The sequence below is a fragment of the Mesoplodon bidens genome (genome assembly GCF_964165515.1).
Source record: "Mesoplodon bidens genome assembly, chromosome: 14".
NCBI lineage: Eukaryota > Metazoa > Chordata > Mammalia > Artiodactyla > Ziphiidae > Mesoplodon > Mesoplodon bidens.
In genome coordinates this window covers 63,509,271-63,536,032 of record NC_138170.1, presented here as the reverse complement: position 1 = coordinate 63,536,032, position 26,762 = coordinate 63,509,271, and the positions used below count along the sequence as shown (strand labels likewise).

Sequence of the window (26,762 nt, the reverse complement as noted above, 5' to 3'; positions counted from 1 at the left end):
TTAACTTATGTGAAATATCTAGAGTAGCCAAATTCATAGAAACAGAAAGTAGAATGGTAGTTGCCAGGGGCTGTGGGGGGGGGAAATGGAGAATTGTTGCTTAACAGATACAGTTTCAATTTTGCAATACACAAAAGTTCTGGAGATTGTACAACAGTGTGAATATACATAACCGCTACTGAACTGTACACTTAAAAATGATTAAGATGGGGGAGTTTCCTGGCGGTCCAGTGGTTAAGACTCCACGCTTCCACAGCAGAGGGCATGGGTTTAGGGAACTAAGATCCTGCAAGCCGTGTGGCCGAGCCAAAAAAATAAACAAATAAGTAAAATAAAATCCAATGTCTAATTTTTAAAAAATGGTTAAGATGGTAAATTTCATGTTACATGTGTTTTACCACATTAAATTAATTGTCACTGTCTGAGTTTCCTTTTTGGCCATTACTATCATTAATCTTGTTGTATGGCTATTATTGAAAATTAAATTATATGAAGGAGGGAGTTGTACAAAATGATTTGTTTAAATGTCAAATATGCTAGGTACACCCAGCTAAGATACAAATAGTCATGCTCTTAGGGCCAAACTTTTCATCACTGGACAAATAAGTGAGATTAAAATGGAACTTAGATGGCTAATGGATGGGGCACCAAAGAACTGGGCCCCAGTGTCTCTGTGTAAGGAGCCAGAGGATCTGAGACCCTCAGAGATGAGAGAAGCAAGAAAAGCTGTCAAAGGAAGAAAGAGTTTCTTTGAGGGCAGTTTTTCAAACTAGTGTACTCATTAGCAGGTCATGATATCAATTGAAGTATGTTACAATTCGAATAATTTAAAAAATGAAATAGAATTAAAACTATCAGAATGTACTGTATTTTTTCAGGAAAGTTTCATTTCAGTGATTTGTATATCCTGGTACTGGGTAGTGATGTCTTACTTCTTATTGTGAGTTGAAGTCAATAAAAGTTTGAAGGTCAGTGTTGTAGGGGGGATCCCATGGAGGGATTCAATTCTGCCTGTAAGAGGTGACTTTTGAATTGTTCTTAAAGGAAACCAAAGTTCACCAGGCAGTAAAGGGGAAAGGCTATTTCTTGGCAGAGGAAGCAGCATAGGGAAGGAGCCATGGGGGAAAGAGCCTGAAAACACGGATTGAGACAACTCATGAGTGTGAGCAAGGGCCTATTTTCATGCCAGGACTGAGTTCAAATTCCAGCTCTAGCCCTGACAGGCTGGGAGTCCTCAACCAAGGGATAGTGACCGGCACACAGAAAGGATAGCAGCTACTGTAGTTTCTTCCCTCCCTTCCTAGACACCTCCCAGAAAAAAAAGGGTGGGTCTGGGAGGAATCAGTCCTCCACTGACTAGGTTAGAGTTTAAGTGAGAACAGAAAAAAGAGGAAGAAGATAGAGGAAGGGGCCAAGAAGTTTTTTATATTCACATGTAAAGAGAATAAACTAGTCCCAGAGTTAGCCATCCAGTCACTTCGTCCACTAAAATGATTAACTAAAACTTTACGTGGATCATCAGGCAGGAATCTCAGCTGATTCTGAAGATGCTAAAAATTCATATTCAGTTTGGATACTGAATAGTCTTCCTACCCACAGAGAAATCTGTGACTAGATCAGGAAACCTACTCAGAGATAGTCAACTACTTATTTGTTGCTCTCAAGAAGAAAATCTGCCTGTAGTCCGAAGCTCGGGTCGTCTATTCTGTTACCCATTGGCATAAAGAATAAGGCTCTGACCAGTTTGCTCCCCTGGACCCTGGCTATTGCTCTGAACACCCCCCAGGTCCCACCCTTAAGCAAGATGTCCAGAGAATAACTGAATTACATGGAAGAAGTCCTTTTCCTATATTTGTGCTTTGGTAAATAATATTTAGAACTAATTCTAAAAATGGATATTTTCTTCAACATGGTTACATGAGCTCCTTAGAGAACTGAATTTACTCAGGACCCATAAACCCACGTCTATGGAGCCATGCCTACAACTTATGGATGAAATGAGAGAAAAATTATATATAATGGGAGCAGAGAGGCAGCACACAGAAGTGGAAAATGTGTGTGAGCTTTGGCATTGCAGTCCTGAATTCAAATCCTCACTGTGCAGCTTATTAGATGGGTACCTTTACCTTTCTGAGTCTTGATTTCTTTATCTGAAACACTGATATGGATAATATCCACCTCCTAGGACTGTTATGAAGATTAAACAGGAGAGCAGTTGGGACAGCGATGGTCAGTGGGTGTTATCTGTCTCCCTTTCTAGTAAAAAGGCTCTAGTCTAGAATGCTCTTAGATCTCCAATAGATTCCAGCAATCTCACATATTATTGTTACTGTTAATATTATTGGCTGAATTGTGTTCCCCCCGAAATCCATATATGGAAGCCCTAACCCCCAATAGCTCAGAATGTGACTGTACCTAAAGATGGGGGCCTTTAAAGATGTAATTAAGTTAAATGAGGCCTTTAGGATGGGCCCTAATCCAATCTGCTTGATCTCCTTATAAGAAGAATAGATTTGGACACACGGAGAGAGACCCCAGAGATGCACGCCTTGAGGAGAGATCATGGGAGGACACAGGGGGCAGGCGGCCGCCTTCAAGCTAAGGAGAGCGGCCTCAGGAGAAGCCAAACCTGCCAACACTCTGACCTTGGACTTCTGGCCTCCAGAACTGTGAGGAAATAACTTTCTGTTGTTTAAGCCACCCGGTCTGTGGTATTTTATTATGGCAGCCCGAGCAGACTAACACAATTAGTATTATAGAAGGGCACTGAACTGTTAAGAGAACAGTGACAGGAGATGAGGCTCTATCCTAATTCTGTAGACAATTAGCTGCGTGACCTACAGCAAGTCACTTGACTTCTGTCTACATTTTCCACCTCTCTCCTCCAGGGTTGTAAGGAGTAACTGAGATAAAGTCTGTAAAGACCCTATCAATAATAGGTGTCCTGTAAGCAGCGGTTCCCGTCACTGCTCTGTCCAGATATCAGGTTTCTTGCAATTCAGGGGAGCGCATGGACTGAGCAGTGCCCCTAGGGCTTTTCAGCTCTGACCTCCTGCAACTCTAATAGCAGTCTCATGAACAACAGTAGGTTTCATTCTGTAAAGCCAAAAAGTGTTTTCAAAGTCCTTTCCCTCACAGTAAATACAAATGCATCCCTCTGACTTAACATGCATTTAAACATCAATTCTGAAGAACCCGATGAAACTTCAGCAGACCAGACTCACCACCCCTAAAAGTCTCCCTGCAAGCAAGTCCAGCCAGCCATGCAAAACTGCATTCTTCAGTGTTAGGCTTTCATACCCACCAGACACAAACTTTAAAACCAAATTTTAACATTAGATTCCAAAACTTACTTAAAACCCCATTCTCTCTCCCCACGGTGCCTGGTTGAACAATCCAGTTGCCCTCTTCTTGGTGGATCAAAAGACACTTTTAAAATAAAGTTTCTTTTCATTTGCTTTCTGTTTCACACCAAAGTCTGGTGTTCCTGTAGATCTGACGTCTCATTCTGTGGCAGAGGATTGTAAGAAAACGGCAAACACTGACAAGTTCTTCTTTTTTTTTTTTTCAAAGCATAGTAAGAATGGTTTGGACACAGTTTGAACTGTGTTCAAAAGGGATCAAAAAGGGAAGATGAGTGTAAGTACAAGGAGCCGGGCAAAGAAGTGAAATGAGCTTAAAGATGCAAAAGCTGGAAATTCACAACAAGAAAGGAATTACTCATTTGTTCCCTGTTTATTCACAACATATGAATCCTACTGCTGTTAGTTTATTATTCTATAGCTTAAAATGAAAACAAAGTGTTTTGAACACTTAGTGTGAGTTAATTTTTGTCATTAACTGAGAGAGGAAGAGGAAGAAATGAAATAAGCTGGTTTGGTTAAAGTTTATTGCAAAGCAGCCAAAGTCATGCTTATCAGCTGTACCTGGGGTCCCGGGAGACTTCTAGCAAATGCATACTCTTAGTCACCAGGGTCCTCAGCAAGGTGAGCACAGAGCAAATGGACCACCACTATCAGTCCACCCAAGTGACAGTGCTCAGGGCATCCTCCTGACTATGAAGAGCCACAGGCTCCCACATGCACGCACACATTCAGAGCTTGTGGTCACAAACTCCAGGAACCAGTTCACACTCGGCTCCCAGAATGGAGAAATCTCCCAGGAGTTCTCTTGAGAATGACATTCTTGCATACATTTTCCCCATCTTTGCACAATCTATCACAAACTTTTTATGTTACAAAACTTCTTATCACAAAAAGAGCATTCTGACATTAACTTACCTGACATAGAGGGATACCTAAGTTTTACCCTAAATAAATTTCTACATTCTGGGTTTTCTATGGGAGTAACAACAGTGTTTCCCAACTTGTGAGGTGGGCGTCTCTGAAGTGAGATCAAGGGCTGTGCCATCAGCTCGATATATGAAATTTTAGTGAAACCTATATGTAAATGTGTGTTCACAGAGAAAAAACTGTAAAGTTAGGCACCAACAATATAAATACTACTTATCTTTGGGGAGTAATTTCAAATTTTTTTCTTTTGTTTATCTATATATTCTGATTTTCTATAATGAACACCTATTACTTTTGTAATAACAAATGATGTAAAACAGGATAGAAAGGGGAAGTGTAGAAATGTGGTTGTAGTCTCCACACAAATATATCAAGTCTTAATCTCTGGAATCTGTAAATATTGTATCTTTATAGACGTGATTAAACTAAGGGTCTTGAGATGGGGAGATAATCCTAGATTATCTGGGTAAGCACTAAGTGCAGTCAAAAGTGTCCACATAAAAGAGAGGCAGAAGGAGATTTGAAAGAGATAGAAAAGGAGAAGACAATGTGACCATGGAGGCAGAGATTGGAGTGGCTGTGAGTCAAGGAATGGGGGCAGCCACCTGAAGCTAGAAGAGGCAAAGGATGGGTTCTCCTCTTGAGCCTCCAGAGGGAGTATGGTCCTGCTTACAACTTGATTTCAGCCCAGTGATGCTGATTTTGGACATCTGGCCTCCAGAGGTGAGAGAATAAATTTCTGTTGTTTTAAGCCATCCAGTGTATGGTATTTTGTTACAGCAGCTGCAGGAGACTAATGCTGTAGAATATCATGGTAAAAGTGGCAAAATTATATTCACATTCATTCATGCACATCCTCCATGTGGCCCCATCACTTTCCTTTGCAAATGGATTTGCAGTCAGGTGTTTTCAACGAATTTAGAATGGATAACGTACTAGAAATCTTGGCATCTTGAAGAAGTTCCAAGAGCTATGTCCCTTGCCTTTTGCTTTTCCTCCTAGTCTCTTCCCACCCTTTACTCTCCTGGGAGTGTGGCAAAGTGGAAATGCCTAGGGCTCTGGAGCCAAAAGACCTGAGTTCAAGTGTGGGTTTCAAGTGTGAGTTTCATCTTGTTTCTAAAAGAAGTCACTTAAGCTTCTTAGCAGTAAAATGGTGGCTTAAGCTTCTTAGCAGTAAAACAATCCCCAGCTTGCTCCAGGATTGTTTGAACATCATCTGAGCTACTGTATCTGAAAGTACCACCTGAGTGCTATTTGGTGACTTTAAGCATTTATAGATACTCATGCTTTTCACTCTCAATTTAATGGGGAGGGAGGGGAAAAGTCACAATACTTTTCTCCCTGGGGGCCTGTAACTCCTAACTCTAATAGTTGTTCTAGAATTTTGCTAGCCTTCTGCCCAAAGAGTCAGTGGCAGGGGAAGCTATTGGGCCAATTCATTTTTGGCAACTTCCTAGTATGCCTTAATAAGGAGGGTCAAACCTTCCTGAGTAACTTCCTTTAGGAAGTAGGGGTATATCATATCTATTATTCTCAGCTTTATATATATATATATATATATATATATATATATATATATATTTTTTTTTTTTTTTTTTTTTTTTTTTTTTTTTTTTACGGTACGTGGGCCTCTCACTGTTGTGGCCTCTCCTGTTGCAGAGCACAGGCTCCGGACCCGGATGCGCAGGCTCAGCGGCCATGGCTCACGGGCCCAGGCGCTCCGCAGCATGTGGGATCCTCCCGAACCGGGGCACGAACCCACGTCCCCTGCATCGGCAGGCGGACTCTCAACCACTGCGCCACCAGGGAAGCCCAATATATTTTTTTAAAAATCTATAATTCCCCATCCTCACTCCTTACAATTGGCCTGTCTAATAATTCAGATACACTAATATAAGAGAGGCTTTAGTAAGAGAAACTGAATGTGGGAGGACAGATTGTTGATTTTCAAGGTGACTGAAATCCTGTCCTAAAATTAACATTTGAAATAGCTGGAGATATTTGTCAAGAAGAAAAAAAACTTTAAGGAGTTTTGATAGCTGTGTTCAGATGTCTGCAGGGGCGTGGCATAGGGAAGAAGGAGCAGGTTTCAGATGCTTATGACAAATAAATGTTATTTACAAGGAATCAGTATTTCATTCAAAATGCCAAAGACTCCCAAAGATAAAATGCACTGCTTTAGGGTAACTGGTCATGCTTTTTGCTCTCCTTGAATTTTAAAACACCCTTCCAATAATTGGGGAGTTTCCCAAATTATGAAACCCACATTCCCAAAGCAGAAGCCAAAAACCCTTTTTCACAGCGTCCCTTGAAGTTAGTGCATACTTACCCCCAGGGTTCTGCCAATTGGAAGCCGATATGAGACTGCACTTGGAGCCAACGTGGTGCCAATGTGAAAGCCATCCTGGTGAAATAGCGAAGAGATATCCAGCTTGTGGAAGCAGTAGCACAGTTGCTCCAGCTCTGGTGTCCTGCAGAGCCTGTGTCCAATGGCAGAGACAGTAGGGTTGCCAAGTGAGCAATCTAGCCCTGAAATCACTTGTTCTTGCTTGCACAACCTCCCAGTCCTGGTTCTCTGGACCCTCCTGAAGATTCTGTGATTTACCTGACATCCTCGATAAAGTTCTTTCCTGCTTAAACCCACTGAAATGGGTTCTGTTGTACCTTTTCACACTGAGTATTGTCTTAGCAGCTAATTGGCATGAATTCTTTGGGAGGTTAGTATTTGCTTTATGTGGGAAGTTGAATTAGTTCTGATCTCTATCAAATTTAAGATTCTCTGAATAAGAGTGGTAAGGGGATGGCAAGTAGGAACCTGGGTAAGTAAATTTGATTAGTGTCCTATAAAAAATTTGTGATTACTTCTCCACCACAGGTGATTTAAAAATTTAAGCAAGAGTATACAGAAGACTGTTAGGCCAAGGCTTAACTAATATTCCACCATTAGTTATATAATAATTCCTTTAGGTAAAGCACAAACCAATCAGTCCATTTTTACAATGGAAATATTTTGGAATGAGTCTATGATGATTCTACTGCCTTTGATTTAGTGTATGAATTTCACAGTTATAAACTCAGGTGTGAAAATATGCAAACTTTATTTCTCTATAAATCAAGCTGCTGTCTGATATAACCTCCACTTAAGTTGATGGGAGAATTCTAATCTACTCATTTTGAGGTCAGTTTCTCCAGTTCAATGAGCCCTCAGTCTATCCAGGTCTATAGTTTAGTCATATTCCAACTTAAAACTCCTGTTGACTTTTTCTTTTCCCTCTCTCCTTCCTGGGATGTAGTCTAAGTTCTGCCTCTACCAGCAATAAGGGGGATCAGAATCCTCTCCTCAGCTCAGTTCCTATGATGGAACTTGTTGCTGGTATATTCATCCTGAGTGTTACACTTGGCTCGGGTGGTGTGTAATTTCTATTTCCCAATGTGGATCCCATCTGGTTGCCCGCTGCCAGGAGACTGCTAAGATATGTCTCCTTCCTCCGCTTGCTCCAAGTCAGCAGTTTACATCTCAGCCTTTGAATGCATGTTTTCCACCCCTGCCTTACACACTGGCTCTCTCTCTGCTTCTTCCATCTCCTCACAGAAGATTGGGAATTTCAGACTTCCTGAATGCTACAGGAAAGCCTCCGGAAGCTAGGGAGTAGGGTCATCCCCCTCCCAACCACGGGTGCTCTAGATATCTGGGTCAATGGACTCAGGACTATTGACTGAGAAAGGTCTTGAGAGAAAAAATGATCAGGGCTTGCTGGTTAGTATCTAAAATAATTCATCCACCACATTTTATTGAGGATGGTGCTGGATTAAGCTATTTATGTTTGAAAAGCGAACATACCATTTTCTAGTTTTTAAAAAGCTGATTCTGCAAAAGCATTTTTGTATGTAATTAATGAGATAATTACCTCTTGGCTCAATGAAGAAAATACAGCAAGCGCTGAATGGGATATATTTTTATACCATTTGAAACTAATTAAACTGCTTTTATCTTTATAAAATATTTTTTAATTAAAAAAGTAATACATATTAATTTCAGAAAATTTGGAGAACATAGAAAAGCTTAATATAGAAAAGCACAGAAGCCACCTACGATAATAATCACTTGTGACACTTTGAGATGTTATCCTTTCAGTTATATTTTTTATATTTCTGTATCTATATAATATTGGGAGCATATGCAAATTGAGATCATGAGCAGATCAAAGTGAAAGTGAAAAAACAGATTTTTTTTCACTTCATAAAGAATTTTGAGACTTTTTCCCCCATATCATGAAATAACTCTAAAAGATGATTCTCAGTGTATCATTTCATTAAATGGCTATCCCAAAATTTATTTACTCATTCTCATGGACATTTAAATTGTATTCAGTTTTGGACTTCCCTGGTGGTGCAGTGGTTAAGAATCTGCCTGCCAATGCAGGGGACACTGGTTCGAGCCCTGGTCCGGGAAGATCCCACATGCTGCAGAGCAACTAAGCCCGTGCGCCACAGATACTGAGCCTGCACTTTAGAGCCCGTGAGCCACAACTACTGAAGCCCACGCGCCTAGAGCCCGTGCTCTGCAACAAGAGAAGCCACCCCAATGAGAAGCCTGCACACCGCAACAAAGAGTAGCCCCCACTCGCCGCAACTAGAGAAAACCTGCGCGCAGCAACGAAGACCCAACGCAGCCAAAAATAAATTGATGTTAAAAAAAAAAAGTCTCTGCTTCCCAAACCAAAACATCCACTACTGTGGACAGTTTAAGTAATTATTGTAACAAGGATATCTGATATGTCACTCCTTTGCTCTAATTCCTTTAATGGTTCCCCCAACACTTCCATAAAAATATTTTTTAATCCTTTGAATAGCATGCAAGATTGTTCATGAAAACTTCTTTACCTATTCATGCAGTCTCATCTGTAGCCATTCTCTCCCACGTAAACTAAGGTCCAAGTAAACTAAATGACTTCCAGTTTCCCAAGTCCATTAAATGATCTTTGGAATGTTATGACCCAGGCTGCCAGCCCCCCACACCTCTTTGGCTGAAAATTTTTACTCATCTTTTAAGTACCAAGTTAATTGTTACCTCCTGTGAGAATTTTTTCAATATTCCCTTTTACACATTAATGGCCATGCTTTCCCATTGCTCTACCGCTGATCTATCATTTATTTCCCCAAGGCTGTCCTCATAATATACCCTCAAACTCTCCCTCTCCAAATTGGAAGTCACATTAATGTAGCTTGGATATTAAAATTAAGTATATCTATTTAAAGACTTCAAAAATTAGATGGACTTGTAAGTTTATCAGCAGACAGGACCTTGTAGTGAAAACAGCACTGGGGACTTCCCTGGTGACGCAGTGGTTAAGAATCCTCCTGCCAATGCAGGGGACACGGGTTCGAGCCCTCGTCCAGGAAGATCCCACATGCCGCGGAGAAACGAAGCCCGTGAGCCACAACTACTGAGCCCAAGTGCTGCAACTACTGAGCCTGCGTGCCTAGAGCCCGTGCTCCGCAACAAGAGAAGCCACCCGATGAGAAGTCCCCGCACCACAACGAAGAGCAGTCCCGGCTCGCCACAACTAGAGAAAGCCCGCACTCAGCAACGAAGACCAAACACAGCCAAAAATAAATAAATAAATAAGTTTATAAAAAGAAAGAAAGAAAGAAAAGAGCATTGGACTAGAATTCAGAAGATTTAGGTACTTCTGTTCCTTCTTTACCTCTTCTGGCCTCAATTACCTCCCTCATAAAGGAATGTGGCTAGACTACAGCCCTAGTCTTTGGGTGGCAATTTACAGTTTATCTTCTTTGTTATTAGTATCCAATCCAGCCCCCTTCATTTCACAGGTGAGGAAACTGAGTCTCAGAGACGATACATAATTTAAGTCATGATACTATACAATGAATTAATGACTAAGGTAAACGGAATCTTGGGATCTTGGACCGGTGCGGACCAATGCTGACCTCTAAAAACATTCCCGGTTCTAAAATTCTTTAACCCGCCCAGTTAACAAGAGCAGAGGAAATAAAGAAAAGCCAGAAGAGAACAAACTTAACGGAAACAAAAAACAGTGGGAAGCTCGAGCTTTCCACAAATTACAAGTGAACTTCCTGTCCTGGGTAAACTTCCGGAATCAACAACAGGGAGAACCAATCAGAACCTTTCTCCGGGAGCCAATGGGCGAGCACATTACAAAGAGCCAATCGCAGCGACGCTGTCACTGTTATGGTCCTGTCACGGCGCCGGCGTTGTGGTTTCTGGGCGGCAGCCACCGAGAGGACTTTGGTGGGGGATCCTCAGGGGCAGCCCCTCGGCCAGCTGCGCTCATCTCCGGCCTCGTTCCCAGCCTACATATCTCGGCTCGCGGGTCGCGCCGTCGGGCGCGCGTGCGGGTCGGCGCCGCGGCCGCCTTGGGGCCTGGGCCCAGCCACAGCCTCCTCCTCCGCCGCGGGCTCGGAGGGGCCGCGAGATGCAGCCGCCGGGCCCTCCCCCTGCGTATTCCCCAACTAACGGGGACTTCACCTTTGTCTCTTCAGCAGACGCGGAAGGTGAGACTGAGCCCCGGGAGGGTACGTCGCCCTGGGGGACGCTGGGCGGACGCGGCAGTGTCTTTCTGGGGCCGAGGCGGTTGTGGCCCTGTGGGGACGGGCAGGAAGCTGACCCGTGGGGGACTCGAGCCCTCTGCTCCCGCCGGGCCTTCCGAGAGGTCCGAGTAGCCGAGGGTGGGGTGTGGGGAACTTTCCAAGTGACTCGGTCAGCTTCTGGCTTTCTCTACACCGTCTGGTGGCAGGTTTTTCTGGTGGACTTACCCACCTCGAGGGCACCCACGGGACCCCAAGATTTTATTTCTAAAGTGACTTGGCGTTGCTCAGAAAGGGATGGTTAGGTTGGCCGGGCTAGGTGTCAAAGAATGAGAACGAGGAACGAGAGCTTGTTGCTTTGTTATTTATCAGCACATAACTTTTTGTTGAGATTAAATTAGGCGCTGCAAATACTAACTTCCCTCGAGGAGTTTGTGGTTTTTATGGAACCTGGTATCTTGCCAACGTTCCAGTTTTCCTCCTATTTTATGGTGTTTGACCTCAGTATTCAGAGAAGTGTACCCAGATATATTTGGGAACACCCAGCTGGATTACAAGAAGTTTCAGTTGCTTTCCAGATTTCCTTATGTACTGTTTTGAGGAAGCATTTGTGCTGGAGAGATTTTTCTACAGCGCGGGAGAATTTGTTTTCCTCCTTTTCTCTGTACTTTCCCAGACTCTTTGTAACTGAAATCTTTCTCTGCTACTTTTGTTAGACTTTGTATACCAGTAATTTTCCAGTGACCAGACTTAACTGCTGGATATGGAAAAATAAGTTATACTTAACTATAGAAATTTCATTCTAGAGAAGGACCTAGTGTGCTTCCTGAGAAATCAAGTTTTGTAATGCATCAGTTAATATAGATTGCTTTCCCTTTTTCTGTTTTGCTTTTCTCGTTTTGGTTTTTGAATGGTGTTGTTTAAAAAAATAGTACTGTAGTTTGGGTTATATTAAAATGCAAAATATAGTTTTTATCATAGAGAACATAGCTGATACATTTAAATGTAATATGGAAATTTGGTGAAATATAGCAACCCAAAATATTTTAGTTTGTTTCATCTACATTTGGTAGCCTAGTGCTTGGGGAGGAATAACCAACTGTAGTTTTCCAGACTTTAAGAAAAAATTGTCTGTATACACAAAAAATTGAGTATCACAACCTGATGTTTGTTCAGAATTATATATCTATGTTTATAGTTCTAATACCCCCACTTCCTCCAGGAATTACCTTTCTCAAATATGCCTAAGAAACCTGACAATAATATAACAAGCTAATCCATTGACTCCATATACTAAACCAAGAAACCTGGAATAAGTAAAATCCATAAGATTTATTCAGACTTCTCCATATAGCCTCCAAGAATGTATAGACTCCCTGTATATCAAGGGATATACAGACAAGGATAGATATCTGTATAATAATACCCTCAAGTTTATAACATTATACAGTTTAAATTTACAGTATTTTAAGCAAACGGCTTGTTTGGTCTTTCTAAGACTCCTGCTGAACTTTATTATTCCTGTGTTTTATAGTGAACCTGAGGCTTAGAGAAGTTCAGTAACCTCCACATGAAGGATCTGGAGTTAAGAACTAGTGTTCTGTGTCCTAAGATTTCTTTATACTAAACCATGATGTGTCTTACATATATTTTTGTAAACTGAATAGTGTATCTGAAGTATAGAGTCCTGGATTTGCATCCTGTCTTTACCAATTACTATCTGTGTGATGTTGGGCAAGTTACTTAATCTCTCTTAACCTCAGTTTTCGTATACGTAAAATGAGAAATAATAATACCCAAGTGCTCAAACATTTTGCAAATGCAAAGCGCTTAGTACACCTGGAAGAGTCAAGTGCTCAGTATTTGTTAAGCAGTGTTGCTGCTGCTTTGGGTTTCAGTATTAATTGGTGCCACGGTTATTTTTTACTGTTCTCTAACATAAACATTTGACTCTGCAACACCAAGTTTCTTCTCTGGTTCCTAAGCGTGTCATGTAAATTCTTGCTTTTCCCCTCTTACGGTGTTTATCTAACCATGGATGTTTTCAGCTGGTAGAGGTTTTATTGTATACCTTGCTTCTAGATTCTGTCCAAGTCTCTTTCTCAGTGATACTTATCGTTACTAATTTGTACATGTCCTTTGTTCTAAAATGTGCCTTGGTGTTTGTCTCCATACCTATGTGTATCCAGGTCCTCATGCTTAGAATGTTTTTCTCCTTCTTACCCCAAGATGAAACTGAAGGCTGAATTCAGATACTCCTTTCTTGCCGAAACTTTGCTTAACTGTTCCTCAGAAACAGAAATGTCCCTAATCTTTTCTATATCCCAGCGCTTAGCACAGAACCCAGAATATTAACATCACAAAGTAATTGTTTGTTGAAGGAATAAATGATTTCTGCTTTCTTTTATCTCCTATGACATTGATACTTGGGACTATAAAACCTAGCACATTTTGGATGGTATAACTAAAAAGTTACTGGTTTAGAGCTAGAAGACTTCAGTTAAAGTTCTGACTCTTACAGAAGCTATGTGATATTGGCCAAGTTACATAGCTTCTATAAACTCACATTTTCATCCATAAAATGAAAATCACACTTATAAGAATATTGTGCAAATTACTTAAGGTAATGTGTATAAAAGCAAGGTCCATAAGTACAAGTTAAAAGAATGTAGACTAAAAAAAAAAAAAAAAGAACATAGACTATGTGAATAAGCTAGTAAATGAATAAATAAATGAATAATGAAATCCAGACTTAACATTCAGTTCTGTGGTGTAAAACTACATCCAAAAGCAGTAATGAAATGCATGTGTATAAATGCAAGAATGTACCACTGCAATGAGAAGCCCGCGCACCACAACGAAGCGTAGTCCCTACTCACCACGACTAGAGAAAGCCCGCACATAACAATGAAGACCAAACGCAGCCAAAAAAAAAAAAAAGTAATGATACCGTTAAGTATAATATAGACGTCTTTAAGACAGTCCTTTGACTTTATTTTGTATCACACAAATAAGTAATTCTTTGCCTGCTTTATTTCCACAGACCAGCAGCATTGGCATTACTGGGCTCTAGTAATGCAGAATCTGCCTTAATCATAATTTACATTTTGACAAGATCATCCTTAAGTGATTCATAAGCACATTAAAGCTTGAGAGGCACTGATTTAGAATATTATGAAAGATCAACAAAAAGAGGAGGAAATTTTTTATAGCTAAAAGATCAGGGACAGTTTAATATTGGTCATATTTTGCCAAATTTTGAAAGATAGGTAATGTTTTGTATATGTAGGATGGAGTATGTCCATATGCAAGGGACTGTATATGAGGAAGTCCCTAACCAAGAAATGGCTTAATAAGAATGGGATTTTTTTTAAATTCATCATACATAATAAATGCTATAAAAAAGGAGGTTCAGGAACTTGCCTGGTGGCGCAGTGGTTAAGAATCCGCCTACCAATTCAGGGGACATGGGTTTGAGCCCTGGTCCGGGAAGATCCCACATGCTGTGGAGCAACTAAGCCCGTGTGCCACAACTACTGAGCCTGCTCTCTAGAGCCACTGAGCCACAACTGCTGAGCCCACATGCTACAACTACTGAAGCCCACGCACCTAGAGCCCGTGCTCCGCAACAAGAGAAGCCACCGCAATGAGAGGCCTGTGCACCACAACGAAGAGTAGCCCCCGCTCGCCACAACTAGAGAAAGCCGCGCACAGCAAGGAAGACCCAGCGCAGCCAAAAATAAATAAATTAATTTTAAAAAAAGAGGTTCAAAGGTGGAAATGGTTAACTGCAGGAAGGGATCAAGGAAGTCTTCAGAGACAGATGAAGTACATTTTGAAGGAAAAGGAGGAGTTCTTCAGGTTGAAAAGAGGGAAGAGCATTCACTTAAAAATTATGCAAATGCAATAATTGGTTGAAGCAGTCCCTGTATTTTATACTTCTCAATCTTCACAGTCCTAAAACAATGCTGATTTAGACCATGAGCCCCTTGGGGTTAGAAGCTGTGTTTTACTGTCTACCAGTATCATACGCACTGCCTAGCACATAGCCTGGTATATAGCAGGAACTTAATAAATGTTCGATGACTACATGATACTTTTTGATTAAGATAAAGGTGTTGTGCTGCTAGAACTGAAGCCAACACTAATTCAACAGAAGTCCAGCAAGTAGTTGGAAAGGGCATGAACAGAGACAACTAACCAAGAAGGATGATCTAAGCCACCCAATAGCCATTTTCCCGTCCTCATATTTTTCTCCCTCTAAAGATCATTTTATGTATATCAAAACATTCACCTTTCCTCCAGATCTTAAAGGAAGCCTTTCTTCCTTTCCAAGGATAAGCCTCTACTAGTGCTTTTATTCGCATATCTTCTTGCCTCTTTTGGAACCTTTCTTTGTTTTTCTCTCTAGCAGTTATTTCTCCTCTGTTTCTTCCATCACTGTCATCACTCACAGGTCCCCTCCTAATTGACAGAATTTTTAATTAAATCTACTACTTCCCTTTTTCCATACTTCCACAGCTAAACTATGTCTATTATTTCCTGTTTCCTCAGCATCCAGCAATTCCTACCATTCTGCTGGAACTTGACTTGCTTCCTATCATCTACAGAAGGACCTTCAGCAGTGTTTCCCAAAGGGGAAAGGTTGCATGACAAAAATTTGGTAAATACTGTGTTAAGCTAAGTTAAACCAGTTTCCTTAATGCAGAATTCCCAGAGCCTTTAATATGCCAATATTAGTTCTGAAACTCCAAATGGAGGTTGTAGTGTGCAGGGTTTTCCAAACTTAGTGAATATCAAAAGCTTTTTGTGTAGGGCATCTCATAGGATCCAGATTCCACAGAACATACATAAAGAAACACTTACCTGTAAAGACACGTTTAAAAAAATTAGGGTTTTTTTGCCTGATATTTATTCTCTGAACACTTTGTCCCCAACCTATCTTCCACAACTTTTGAACTCTGTGCCTTTTATAAGCCTTGGGCTTCCATGCCTTTGTCTCTGCCCTTTCTTTTCCTTGGAATGATTTCTATCTTTTTTTAAAATTTTTATTTCTTTTTTATTGAAGAATAGTTGATTTATAATGTGCTAGTCTCTGCTGTACAGCAAAGTGACTCAGTTATACACATGTAGACATTCTTTTTTTAAATATTCTTTTCCATTATGGCTTATTATAGTTTATTGAATACAGTTCCCTATGCTTGTAGGATATTGTTGTTTATCCATCCTATATATAATAGTTTACATCTGCTAATCCCAACCTCCCAGTCCTTTTCTCCCTCACCCCTCTCCCCCTTGGCGACCACAGTCTGTTCTCTGTGTCTGTGAGTCTGTTTCTGTTTTGTAGATAGGTTCATTTGTGCCATATTTTAGATTCCACATGTAAGTGATATCATATGGCATTTGTCTTTCTCCTTCTGACTTACTTCACTTAGTATGATAATCTCTAGTTGCATCCATGTTGCTGCAAATGGCATGATTTCATTCTTTTTTATGGCTGAGTAGTATTCCATTGTATATATGTACCTTATCTTTATCCATTCATCTGTCATGGACATTTAGGTGGTTTCCATGCTTTGGCTGTTGTGAATAGTGCTGCTATGAACATAGGGGCACATGTATCTTTTTTTTTTTAAGATCTTTTAATGTGGACTATTTTTAAAGTCTTTATTGAATTTGTTACAATATTGCTTTGGTTTTTTGGCCCCAAGGCATGTGGGATCTTAGCTCCCTGACCAGGGATCGAACCTGCACCCTCTGCATTGCAAGGTGAAGTCTTAACCACTGGACTGCCAGGGAAGTCCCAGCATGTATCTTTTTGAATTATAGTTTTGTGTGGATATATACCCAGGAGTGGGATTGCTGGATCATATGGTAATTCTATTTTTAGTTTTCTGAGAAAGCTCCACACTGTTTTCCATAGTGGCTGCACCAACTTACATACCCACCAACAGTTTATGAGGGTTCCCTTTTCTCCACACTCTCTCCAGCATTTGTTATTTGTAGACTTTTTAATGATGGCCATTCTGACTGGTGTGAGGTGGTACCTCACTGTAGTTTTGATTTGCATTTCTCTAATGATTAGTGATGTTGAGCATCTTTTCATGTGCCTACTGGCCATCTGTATGTCTTCTTTGGAGAAGTGTCTATTAAGGTCTTCTGCCCATTTTTCAGATGGGTTGTTTGTTTTTTTGATAGTGAGCTGTTTGTATATTTTGGAGATTAAGGCCTTGTCTGTCCCATCATTTGCAGATGTTTTCTCCCATCTTTGGAATGATTTCTTACTCCTTCTCTGCTCATCCACTTATCTCTCATGGCCAGATTCCAGTTCTACTTCCACATAGCCTTCCTGACCACCTCTTTGATAGCTTAGGTCTCTTTACTCCTATGGCACCTATGATCTGTTGGCAATAGGCATTGTCGTTTACTTACAGAAGAGTGTGTTTTACAGTACTAATAGGGTTTTGTATCATATTCAGCACTCCAAAAAGAAACCCTGTACCCATTTTCAGTCACTGTCTATTCCCTCCCTGCCTTCCAGTCCCTGGCAACCACTAATCTACTTTCTGTCTCTATCGATTTGCTTATTCTGGATATTTCATGTAAATGGGGTAATACAATATGTGACCTTTTGTGTCTGGTTTCTTTCACTCAGCATAATGCTTTCAAGGTTCATTCATGTTACAGCATGAATCAGTAACTCATTCCTTTTCTGGCTGAATAAAATTCCATTGCTTGGATATACTGTCAATTGGATTTTGAACTCCTTGAAGTATCTCACTTCTTTATATCACTCTCAGGGCATTATAGAAATAAGTAATCCTTAAATATTTATTGGTGGATTAATTAACCAATGTTGAAAGTGAGAAAGGTACTAAAGTGAAAATGACTTATTGTTTGTGATATAGTTCCTTTTGCCAAAGGCCAGAAACATGTCTCTAGTCTCTCTCTCACTTTCTCATATTCAGTTGGTCATCAAATTATTTCAGAATAGCTCCAGAATAGCTATATAATTAATCTGTTCTTCCCTTTCTACTGACATTGCCTTAGTTCAAGTCCTTTCCATTTCTCATCTATACTTTTTGCTGACCATACTCCCTCCTCAAATCTCTCCCCACTTAAATCAGTCCTCCACAGTGCAGCTAAGATTATGTTTACACAATGCAAATCTGATTTTGTATATTTACTTTATTAAAAACCTCTAATATCCCTTCTTGATATAAGCTCTGTGGAGCTATTTGCCCTTATATTAATTAATTCATCCAACCAGCACACATTTGTTGGTTGCCTACTATGGGCCAGGCACTGTTATAGGTACGGGAGATACATGTTCAAAACAAAACTACAACAAACACACCTTAGTTCCTCCCATCAGCGAACTTACAGACATTATCCAAATAATCATACAAATACATTATTATAAACAGTGATAAATGTTTTGAAGGAAAAGTCCAGGGGACTATGAAAGGAACCTAATCTAGTCAGGGAGATCATGGAAAATTTCCTTAAATAGGTATATCTAGGGGACTTCCCTGGTGGTGCAGTGGTTGAGAGTCCGCCTGCCAATGCAGGGGGCGCGGGTTCGAGCCCTTGTCCAGGAAGATCCCACATGCCGCTGAGCAGCTAAGCCCGTGCATCACAACTACTGAGCCTGCATGCCACAACTACTGAAGCCTGCTTGCCTAGAGCCCATGCTCAGCAACAAGAGAAGCCACCGCAGTGAGAAGCCTTTGCACCACAAGGAAGAGTAGCCCCCGCTCGCTGCAACTAGAGAAAGCCCGCACACAGCAACGAAGACCCAGCGCAGCCAAAAATAATAAATAAAATAAATAAATTTATATATTTAAAAAAAGTATATCTAGGAACAGAAGAATGGGTGGCATTTAATTATCTGAAGTTAGGGGAGACAGCCTGGTACAAAGTTCCTGAGGTACAAGGGATCCTGGTTCATTCAAAGAACTGAGAGGCTTAATATGGCTAGAGCATAGCGTCACGGTGGGTAGGGAGGCAGAAAATTGTTCTGGAGAAGTAGATAGGGCATGTAGAGATTGTTAGATTTGAGCTGAAAAAGTAGTGGGAGGCCACTGAAGGATTTTAAATGGGAGAGTGAAAGATTTACATTTAAAAAATATTCTTCTGGCTATAGATAAGAATGGATTGGAAAGAGAATGACTAGGGAGAGGAGTTAGTAGACCATTACAGTCATACAGGCAGGAGATGTTAGTTTGCACTAGCATGGTGCAGGTGGTAGAAATGGAGAAAAGTGGGCAGGTTCAAAAAATATTTAAGGGTAAAAGCGATAGAATTTAGTGGTGGTTGAATGGTGTGGGGAGCATGTGAATGAAGGAAACTGTCAAGGATAATTAAACTTGCGGTTTACAGTGCTGGATGGGATTAGTGGTACTATTCACTGAAATAAGAAACTGGAGGAAGGCCTTAACTATCAAGAATTCAGTTTTGGAATATTGAGTTTTAGATGCTTTTGAAATAACTACAACATTAAGCTGACACTTGATTGTATAAGTCTACAGAAGAGGACTGGGCTCAATATATTGCTATTTGAGCTCAGCCTTGCTCAGTGTTTTTACCTCTTTTTATGGTCTGAATGTTTGTGTCCCCCAAAATTCATATGTTGAAATCCTAATGCCCAGTGGGGAAGTGGAGCCTTTGGGAGGTACTTAGGTCATGAGGATGGGGCCCTCATAAATGGGATTAGTGCTCTTACAAAAAAGATTTCACAGATCTCCCTACCCGTTTCTGCCATGTGAGGGCACAAGGAGAAGTCAGCTAGCCAGAAGAGAGCCCTTACCTGACCATGCTGACACCCTGACTTTAGACTTCCAACCTCCAGAACTGTGAGAAACAAATTTCTATTGTTTATAAGCCACCCAGTCTATGGTATTTTGTTATATAGCAGCCTAAACAGCCTAAGACACTCCTATATAAAAATGATAGTATATACAACTCATAATACTTTATTGTGATCAATAATTTGTAGACATAATAATGCAATAATTTTTGTGTTAATAGGCTTTTTTGAATAAACAATTTTCTGTTACTCTGTTAAGGTGTCCATTTAGCCTACTTTGTGTGACATTCCCCCTCCCCAGGAAAGATGTCACTTCTAATATAATTTAGTAGTGTTGATAGAGGAATCTTTAGTTTTTCCTCTTTAAAAGTTTCCTACTTGATTTTTTAAAAATTATATCCAGATATTATCACAAGTATCTTCTATACAATGTGCTCAAGAAGTACGATATATGATATATAATGGGTGCAAGAATAGCTTTTCTTCCCTGTTTGAAAATTGAAAATGACTTTTTAGTCAACCTTTCTTGGGAAGAAAACAAGGTAGTTAAGCAAGGTTTATCTTTTAAAAAAATTAATCTATTTCTTTTCATAAATTTTAAACTTGTAAGGCATTACTCAAATCTATAAATGTGGTAAAATTGCATAGAACTATACACACAAATAAGTGCACTTAAAACTGGTAAAATCTGAATAAGGTCTATCAACTGTATCAGTGTCAGTGTCCTGGTTTTGATAGTACCTATGATGGTATGGTACCACTGGGGGAAACAGGGCGAAGGGTGCATATAACCTCTCTGCAACTTCCTGTGAATCTATAATTATTTCAAAATAAAACTTAAAAGACTCATAAGGCAAATAAAAGAAATTTCTGTTAGATAACTGATTTATGCCAAAATGGGATTTGATTTTTCTAAAGGTAGGCTCAGGAGATGTAATTGATTTTAATTAATATTATGTGCAATATGAAAATTAACTGGCAATATTGAATAGTAAAGCTACTGAAATCGTAAACCAAAATGATATGAATAAAAATGTAACCTAGGGGCTTCCCTGGTGGCGCAGTGGTTAAGAATCCGCCTGCCAGTGCCTGGGACACAGGTTCGAGCCCTGATCTGGGAAGATCCCACATGCCGCAGAGCAGCTAAGCCCGTGAGCCACAACTGCTGAGCCCGTGTGCCTAGAGCCCATGCTCTGCAACAAGAGAAGCCACCGCAATGAGAAGCCTGTGCGCTGCAACTAGAGAAGGCGCTTCCGCGCGCAGCAATGAAGACCCAACACAGCCAAAAATAAATAAAAAATTTTTAAGTATATATATATTTATATAACCTAGGACACAATTTTATACAAGGCTTTAAAATTTTTTCTCATGGAGTAACATAATCAACTCCAATATAGGTCTAGCAATTATAAAATCATTATATACTTGCGTTGGTTTCTTGAGCTCTTTCATTGGCCTATATACACATTAAAATGTTTTTATAACTAAAATGGAACAGTGGAATTTGTCCCTTTAATATGAAACATGTGCTTGTTTTATTTTGCTGCACAAATAGTCAGTTCTGGTTTAGATTTAAGCACACATGGATTTCATTTCATTTTCATTCAAATAAAATGGAATTATTTTTGTCCTTGCTCTTGGTTGCTTGTTAAGTAAGAAAACGCTTATTCATGTATATAAGAAGTTGGCAAGTACCAACAAAATGTTCATGTTCATTGCAGATTACTCTCCTCTCATAGAAATCTAGAACTTTTATAGGGGGAGATCAGTAAATCTCACCCTGAGTATACTCTCATACTACACTGACTGAATTCTTCAAAGTGAAGTTCTCAGGCTGAGGAGAAGATTCAGAGAAAAGATCCCTCACCCAGTAATACACTTGAGTTGAAAGGGAGGGAAAATTACTGTTAAGTTTTATTCTGCATTTTTTCCAGGTGGCTTTTAATAAAACTTGAAACTTACTGATATTCTTTCCTCACTCTGAACCCAAACAGTAGTGGAAACATTTTTAAGGTTTCTTTCAAAGATTATTTCCCCTTAAAACCACTTATATTTATTATTATCTTTATGTTGTTTTTTACTTAGAAAATGACAAGAATATTATAGTGTAGTAAGAAAATATTAATTTAAGATTAGTGTTTTATAATTCTGGACACCTGTCCTAGAGTTGATGATCAAGCTAGCTGGTTCTTACTGTGGTTTAATGTAAGACAGCTGTGCTCCTGGAGTGATTTTTTTTTTTTTTTTGAATATTTCTCATTGTCTTCCGATATTATTTTTTACATGTTAACTTGATCACGTGTTAGGCTACCTACTGAGTTTTTTTACTTTTCTGTTGCTTTTTTTTTTTAAACTCACATGTAATTGTGTCTTGGGGGAACTGGATGATTTGTCAGACTGCTGTTTCTAGCATTCTCCTACATACGTCCATGATATTTTCCTTCTTTGCATAGAATGGAAAACACTACAAAATTATAAGCTACAGGTGTCTTTTTGAGGTTCTGCATCCCTGCTATGAAAAACTGCTAAACATATACAATTCTTTCTCACAGCACTCCCTAGCACTATAATTTATATATCCTTTTTTTGGCTTAGATTAAGGACTTTAAGTGCAATCTTTTCTAGAGGCCAGGAAACAGTTGTTAAGGTCCTTTCCTGCCTTATAATTCCAAAACCTTTAATGTCACTGCTATACTAATGACTTCCTGATCTAAGTTTTCCTCTTGTTAAATCAAGAAAGGCACTCTTTGTGCCTATTGGAAGTAGAATTTTAGTTAAGTTTCAACTCTTTCATTTTCAACTTAGAGTAAGACAAAGAAGCAGAAAGTAATTTTGAGAGAATATTTTAGTCACAAGATTCTATGGCAATTAGCATCTATAGGGACTATTTTTAGGCTTTAAGTAGGGAAGGACAGTGAATTCAAAAGTACTTGCATTTTATCTCTAGCTGAATAAACTAAACTATAGAAGCTTTTTAGACTCATGTAATGTTAAACCTGGAAAGAACTTTGAATAGGAAACTGGAGACCAGAAGGCATTAATGATTTGCTGTATTAATTAGTAGCTTAGCTAGGACTTAGCTTCAGAATGCAAACTTTATTATAATTAATTGCAGGAGTTGTCAGAACCAGATCATTATGTGACTCATAATTGATCCACTCATTGAAGTTTAAGCCAAAATTTTTTAATTGCAGCTCTCAAAAGCTAACCTAGGAGTAAAACAGGAATAAAGACACAGACCTACTTGAGAATGGACTTGAGGATATGGGGAGGGGGAAGGGTAAGCTGTGACAAAGGTAAGGTATCTACCAAAGGTAAGGTAGATAGCTAGTGGGAAGCAGCCGCATAGCACAGGGAGATCAGATAGGTGCTTTGTGACCGCCTGGAGGGGTGGGATAGGGAGGGTGGGAGGGAGGGATACGCAAGAGGGAAGGGATATGGGAACAGATGTATATGTATAACTGATTCACTTTGTTATAAAGCAGAAACTAACACACCATTCTGAAGCAATTATACTCCAATAAAGTTGTAAAAAAAAAAAAAAAAGCTAACCTAGAATTTAGGGTAACGTGCAAATTAGGCTCTTCTTTCTACTGTATAGGATCTCCAGGAAAGGAGAGTCTGTGTTGAGTGTTCTGGTTTGCTGTTGCCGAAATTGTTTTCTAAAGTATCACTCCAGGGGCTTCCCTGGTGGCGCAGTGGTTGAGAGTCTGCCTGCCGATGTAGGGGACACGGGTTCGTGCCCCGGTCCGGGAGGATACCACGTGCCGCGGAGCAGCTAGGCCCGTGAGCCATGGCCGCTGAGCCTGTGCGTCCAGAACGTGTGCTCCACAGCGGGAGAGGCCACAACAGTGAGAGGCCCACGTACCGCAAAATAAATAGATAAAGTATCACTCCAGTCTTGTTACTTCTAGTTAACAGCATTGATGGTTGTTTACTAGTGCATGTTGTCTGGTCGTACAAATGTGTTTTTTTTATTAATTCCTGTATGAACTCAAGCAAGTTGTTTACTATTCCCAATTTTTTTTTGACCAGAAATTTTGACATATGTACTACTGTGATTATCTGTAACCTCTAAGGCACTGGTACAGACTGTGAGTGGAATTTATTTTGTAATGTGGATAACAGAGTCTCTTCACTGCTTTTCTTTTTATCTATATAAATTTATTTATTTATTTATTTTTGGCTGCGTTGGGTCTTCGTTGCTGCACGCGGGCTTTCTCTAGTTGCAGCAAGCAGGGGCTACTCTTTGTTGTGGTGTGCAGGCTTCTTATCGTGGTGCCGTCTTGTTGCAGATCATGGGCTCTAGGCACGCGGGCTTCAGTAGTTGTGGCATGCGGGCTCAGTAGTTGTGGTGCACGGGCTCTAGAGCGCAGGCTCAGTAGTTGTGGTGCACGGGCTTAGTTGCTCTGCAGCATGTGGGATCTTCCTGGACCAGGGCTCGAACCCGTGTCCCCTGCATTGGCAGGCGGATTCTTAACCACTGCACCACCAGGGAAGCCCTTCACTGCTTTTTAGAATTGATCTTAAAAAAACCCAACAACCTGGGCTTCCCTGGTGGCGCAGTGGTTGGGAGTCTGCCTGCCGATGCAGGGGACACGAGTTCGTGCCCTGGTCCCGGAAGATCCCACATGCCACGGAGTGGCTAGGCCCATGAGCCATGGCCACTGAGCCTGCGCGTCCGGAGCCTGTGCTCCGCAATGGGAGAGGCCACAACAGTGAGAGGCCTGCATACCGCAAAAAAAAAACAAAAAACAAAAAACGAACAACCTTTATTTTGCCAAAACTAAAGATAAATGATGTAATTATATAAAGAAAAAGGTTAGCTGAAATAGCAGGAAACTCTTACTAGTCAGATTTATCCAAAACTAAGCATTAATATATGAGGCATTTAGCATAGATATTTGGTTTTAAAAGAAATAATGTATGAATAAATATATGAAAAAGTAAGGGAAGTTATCTGCGGTTTTCCTTTAGCAAATAATTTTGTCTAATGGTTTGTATATATAAATATGTAATGCCTTTAAAGAGAATTTATACATCACTTTGTTCTGAAGCACATAATGTACATAATAATGAAGGGAATCCAAAATGATACCCTGTTGGGAGTTCCTGGGGGTCCAGTGGTTAGGACTCCGTGCTTTTGCTGCCAGGCCTGGGTTCAGTCCGTGGTCGGGGAACTAAGATCCCACAAGCCTCACAGTGCAGCCAAAACCAAACCAAACCAAACAAACAAAAAAACCAAAGTGATATCCTGTAATATATTTTGTATATATCTTCCATTTAAATTTTAAAGTTACAGTTATAAGTCTAGATTCTGGTACAAGGCTAGCTAGTTAGATGTGAAACCTTTCATGTGAATTCACCTCTCGTTTTCATTTTCTTGTTGTAAAAATAGAAAGTGGTTTTTAGATATCATTACTGAAAAAAATTCAACTGAGTAACTTTTAAAGATTTTATTGGCTTATGCAGTGATTCATGAAATGGGCAGCATCCCATTTTGCAGATAGAAAGGAGCTCTGAGGAGCTGTACAAAATGAAAGACTTCAGGCAGAAGGAAGTGGGACAAGGAAGTTATACTAGCTAAAAGTGGATTAGTTATGGCAAGGTCACTTTCCTTTAGGAGATTGCAGGGGTGTGTCTGGCAGATTACTTCACTAGTGCTGACCAGGTGATTCCTGATTCACTAGTTTAAGATTCTGTTTCTGGGAGAGGCCAAAACTGTAATTAAGTCTTGGCTTGCTGACATGAGACTTAGCATAAGTGACTCCATTTTGGGCCTGCTGTCTTGTTTTTAGCACTGTCAACTACAAAATACAAAGATTGTATGCAGTAGCAGATGTTCATATGTAGAGATCTTCAAGTGAGAATTATTTAGTTGGATATATGCTCGTGTTGGTTAGGATTCACACATTTTACCTTGGTTTATAGTTTTGCCTTCTTTTCTCCTAAGATCTCAGTGGTTCAATAGCATCCCCAGATGTCAAGTTAAACCTTGGTGGAGATTTTATCAAAGAGTCTACAGCTACTACATTTCTGAGACAAAGAGGATATGGCTGGCTTTTGGAAGTTGAAGATGATGACCCTGAAGATAACAAGCCACTCTTGTATGTAAAAATAATATGTATTTTTTGGTTTTTAGAGCTAGTCTGTGGGATGATTGTATTTTTTCATATTATTTAAGACAGGTATAGAAAATCTTAACCTTTTTGGTCAAAAGTTTTAGCTATTTTCAGTTTTACTGTTATAGTTGACCCTTGAACAACACAGGTTAAAACTGTGTAGGTCTACTTGTACATAGATTATTTGTAATACATACATTGGACAATTTTTTTGAGTTTGCAACAATGTGAAAAAACTCACAGACGAACCATGTAGCCTAGAAGTATCGAAAAAATTAAGAAAAAGGCATGTCTTGAATGCGTAAAGTATATGTAGATGTACATGTAACATATAAAATATATGTTAATCAACTGTTTATGTGATTGGTAAGGCTTCTGATCAACAGTAGGCTATTAGTAGTTAAGTTTTGGGGGAGTCAAAATTATATGTGGATCTTTGACTGAGGGTGGCACCCATAACCCCCACGTTGTTCAAGGTCAACTGTAACTAGTAAAACTGAAATAATGAGAGGATATTTTTAACCTACTGAATGGCAAAAGTTAAAAGAATCATAATCCTATATCACATACAAATATACTCCAAACTGTTAGGACTTACCTGGGCCTATAGCTATCTGAAGTGAACATACGATGTAAGTAAAAAAACAAGGTGCTTGGGTGCATGCTATGGAAGTTCAGTTTAAGATTTCCAAAAAGATTACCCCTCCAAACTCTCTCCCATATAGAAATTCTAGAGCTACCACTGGGAGGACGATAGGGATGCTTTCACTTTCTTCATAGTACTTGAAAATTTTTAAGTGATTATGTACCACTTGGGGAAAAAAGGTGAAGAATTTAACAATTTTGGAAAGAAGAACCTATAGCTTTGTAAAATCAAGGTATTACCAAGTTATTCTCTGTAGTACTTATTGGTAGATCAAGTGCTAAAACATCCTGTTTCTTAATGTTAATATACCAAATTTCATCAAA

General features: G+C 39.8%; 2 protein-coding genes across 2 annotated transcripts in view; one reads left to right on the top strand and one right to left on the bottom strand.

Moving 5' to 3' along the window:
- The window catches only part of NLRC4 (NLR family CARD domain containing 4), a gene marked incomplete at its 5' end in the record, with an annotated part of 48,355 nt that extends 41,451 nt beyond the window's left edge, over positions 1 to 6,904 (bottom strand). Inside the window, one exon of the mRNA XM_081253898.1 lies at positions 6,622 to 6,904. Coding sequence (XP_081110024.1) covers positions 6,622 to 6,904 — 283 coding nt within the window. The remainder of the gene's footprint in view (positions 1 to 6,621) is intronic.
- Positions 6,905 to 10,508: 3,604 nt separating this feature from the next.
- The window catches only part of YIPF4 (Yip1 domain family member 4), a 32,051-nt gene continuing 15,797 nt past the window's right edge, over positions 10,509 to 26,762 (top strand). Inside the window, exons 1-2 of the mRNA XM_081254971.1 lie at positions 10,509 to 10,829; positions 25,625 to 25,778. Of these exons, the coding sequence (XP_081111097.1) occupies positions 10,751 to 10,829; positions 25,625 to 25,778 (233 nt within the window). The 5' untranslated portion in view covers positions 10,509 to 10,750. The remainder of the gene's footprint in view (positions 10,830 to 25,624; positions 25,779 to 26,762) is intronic.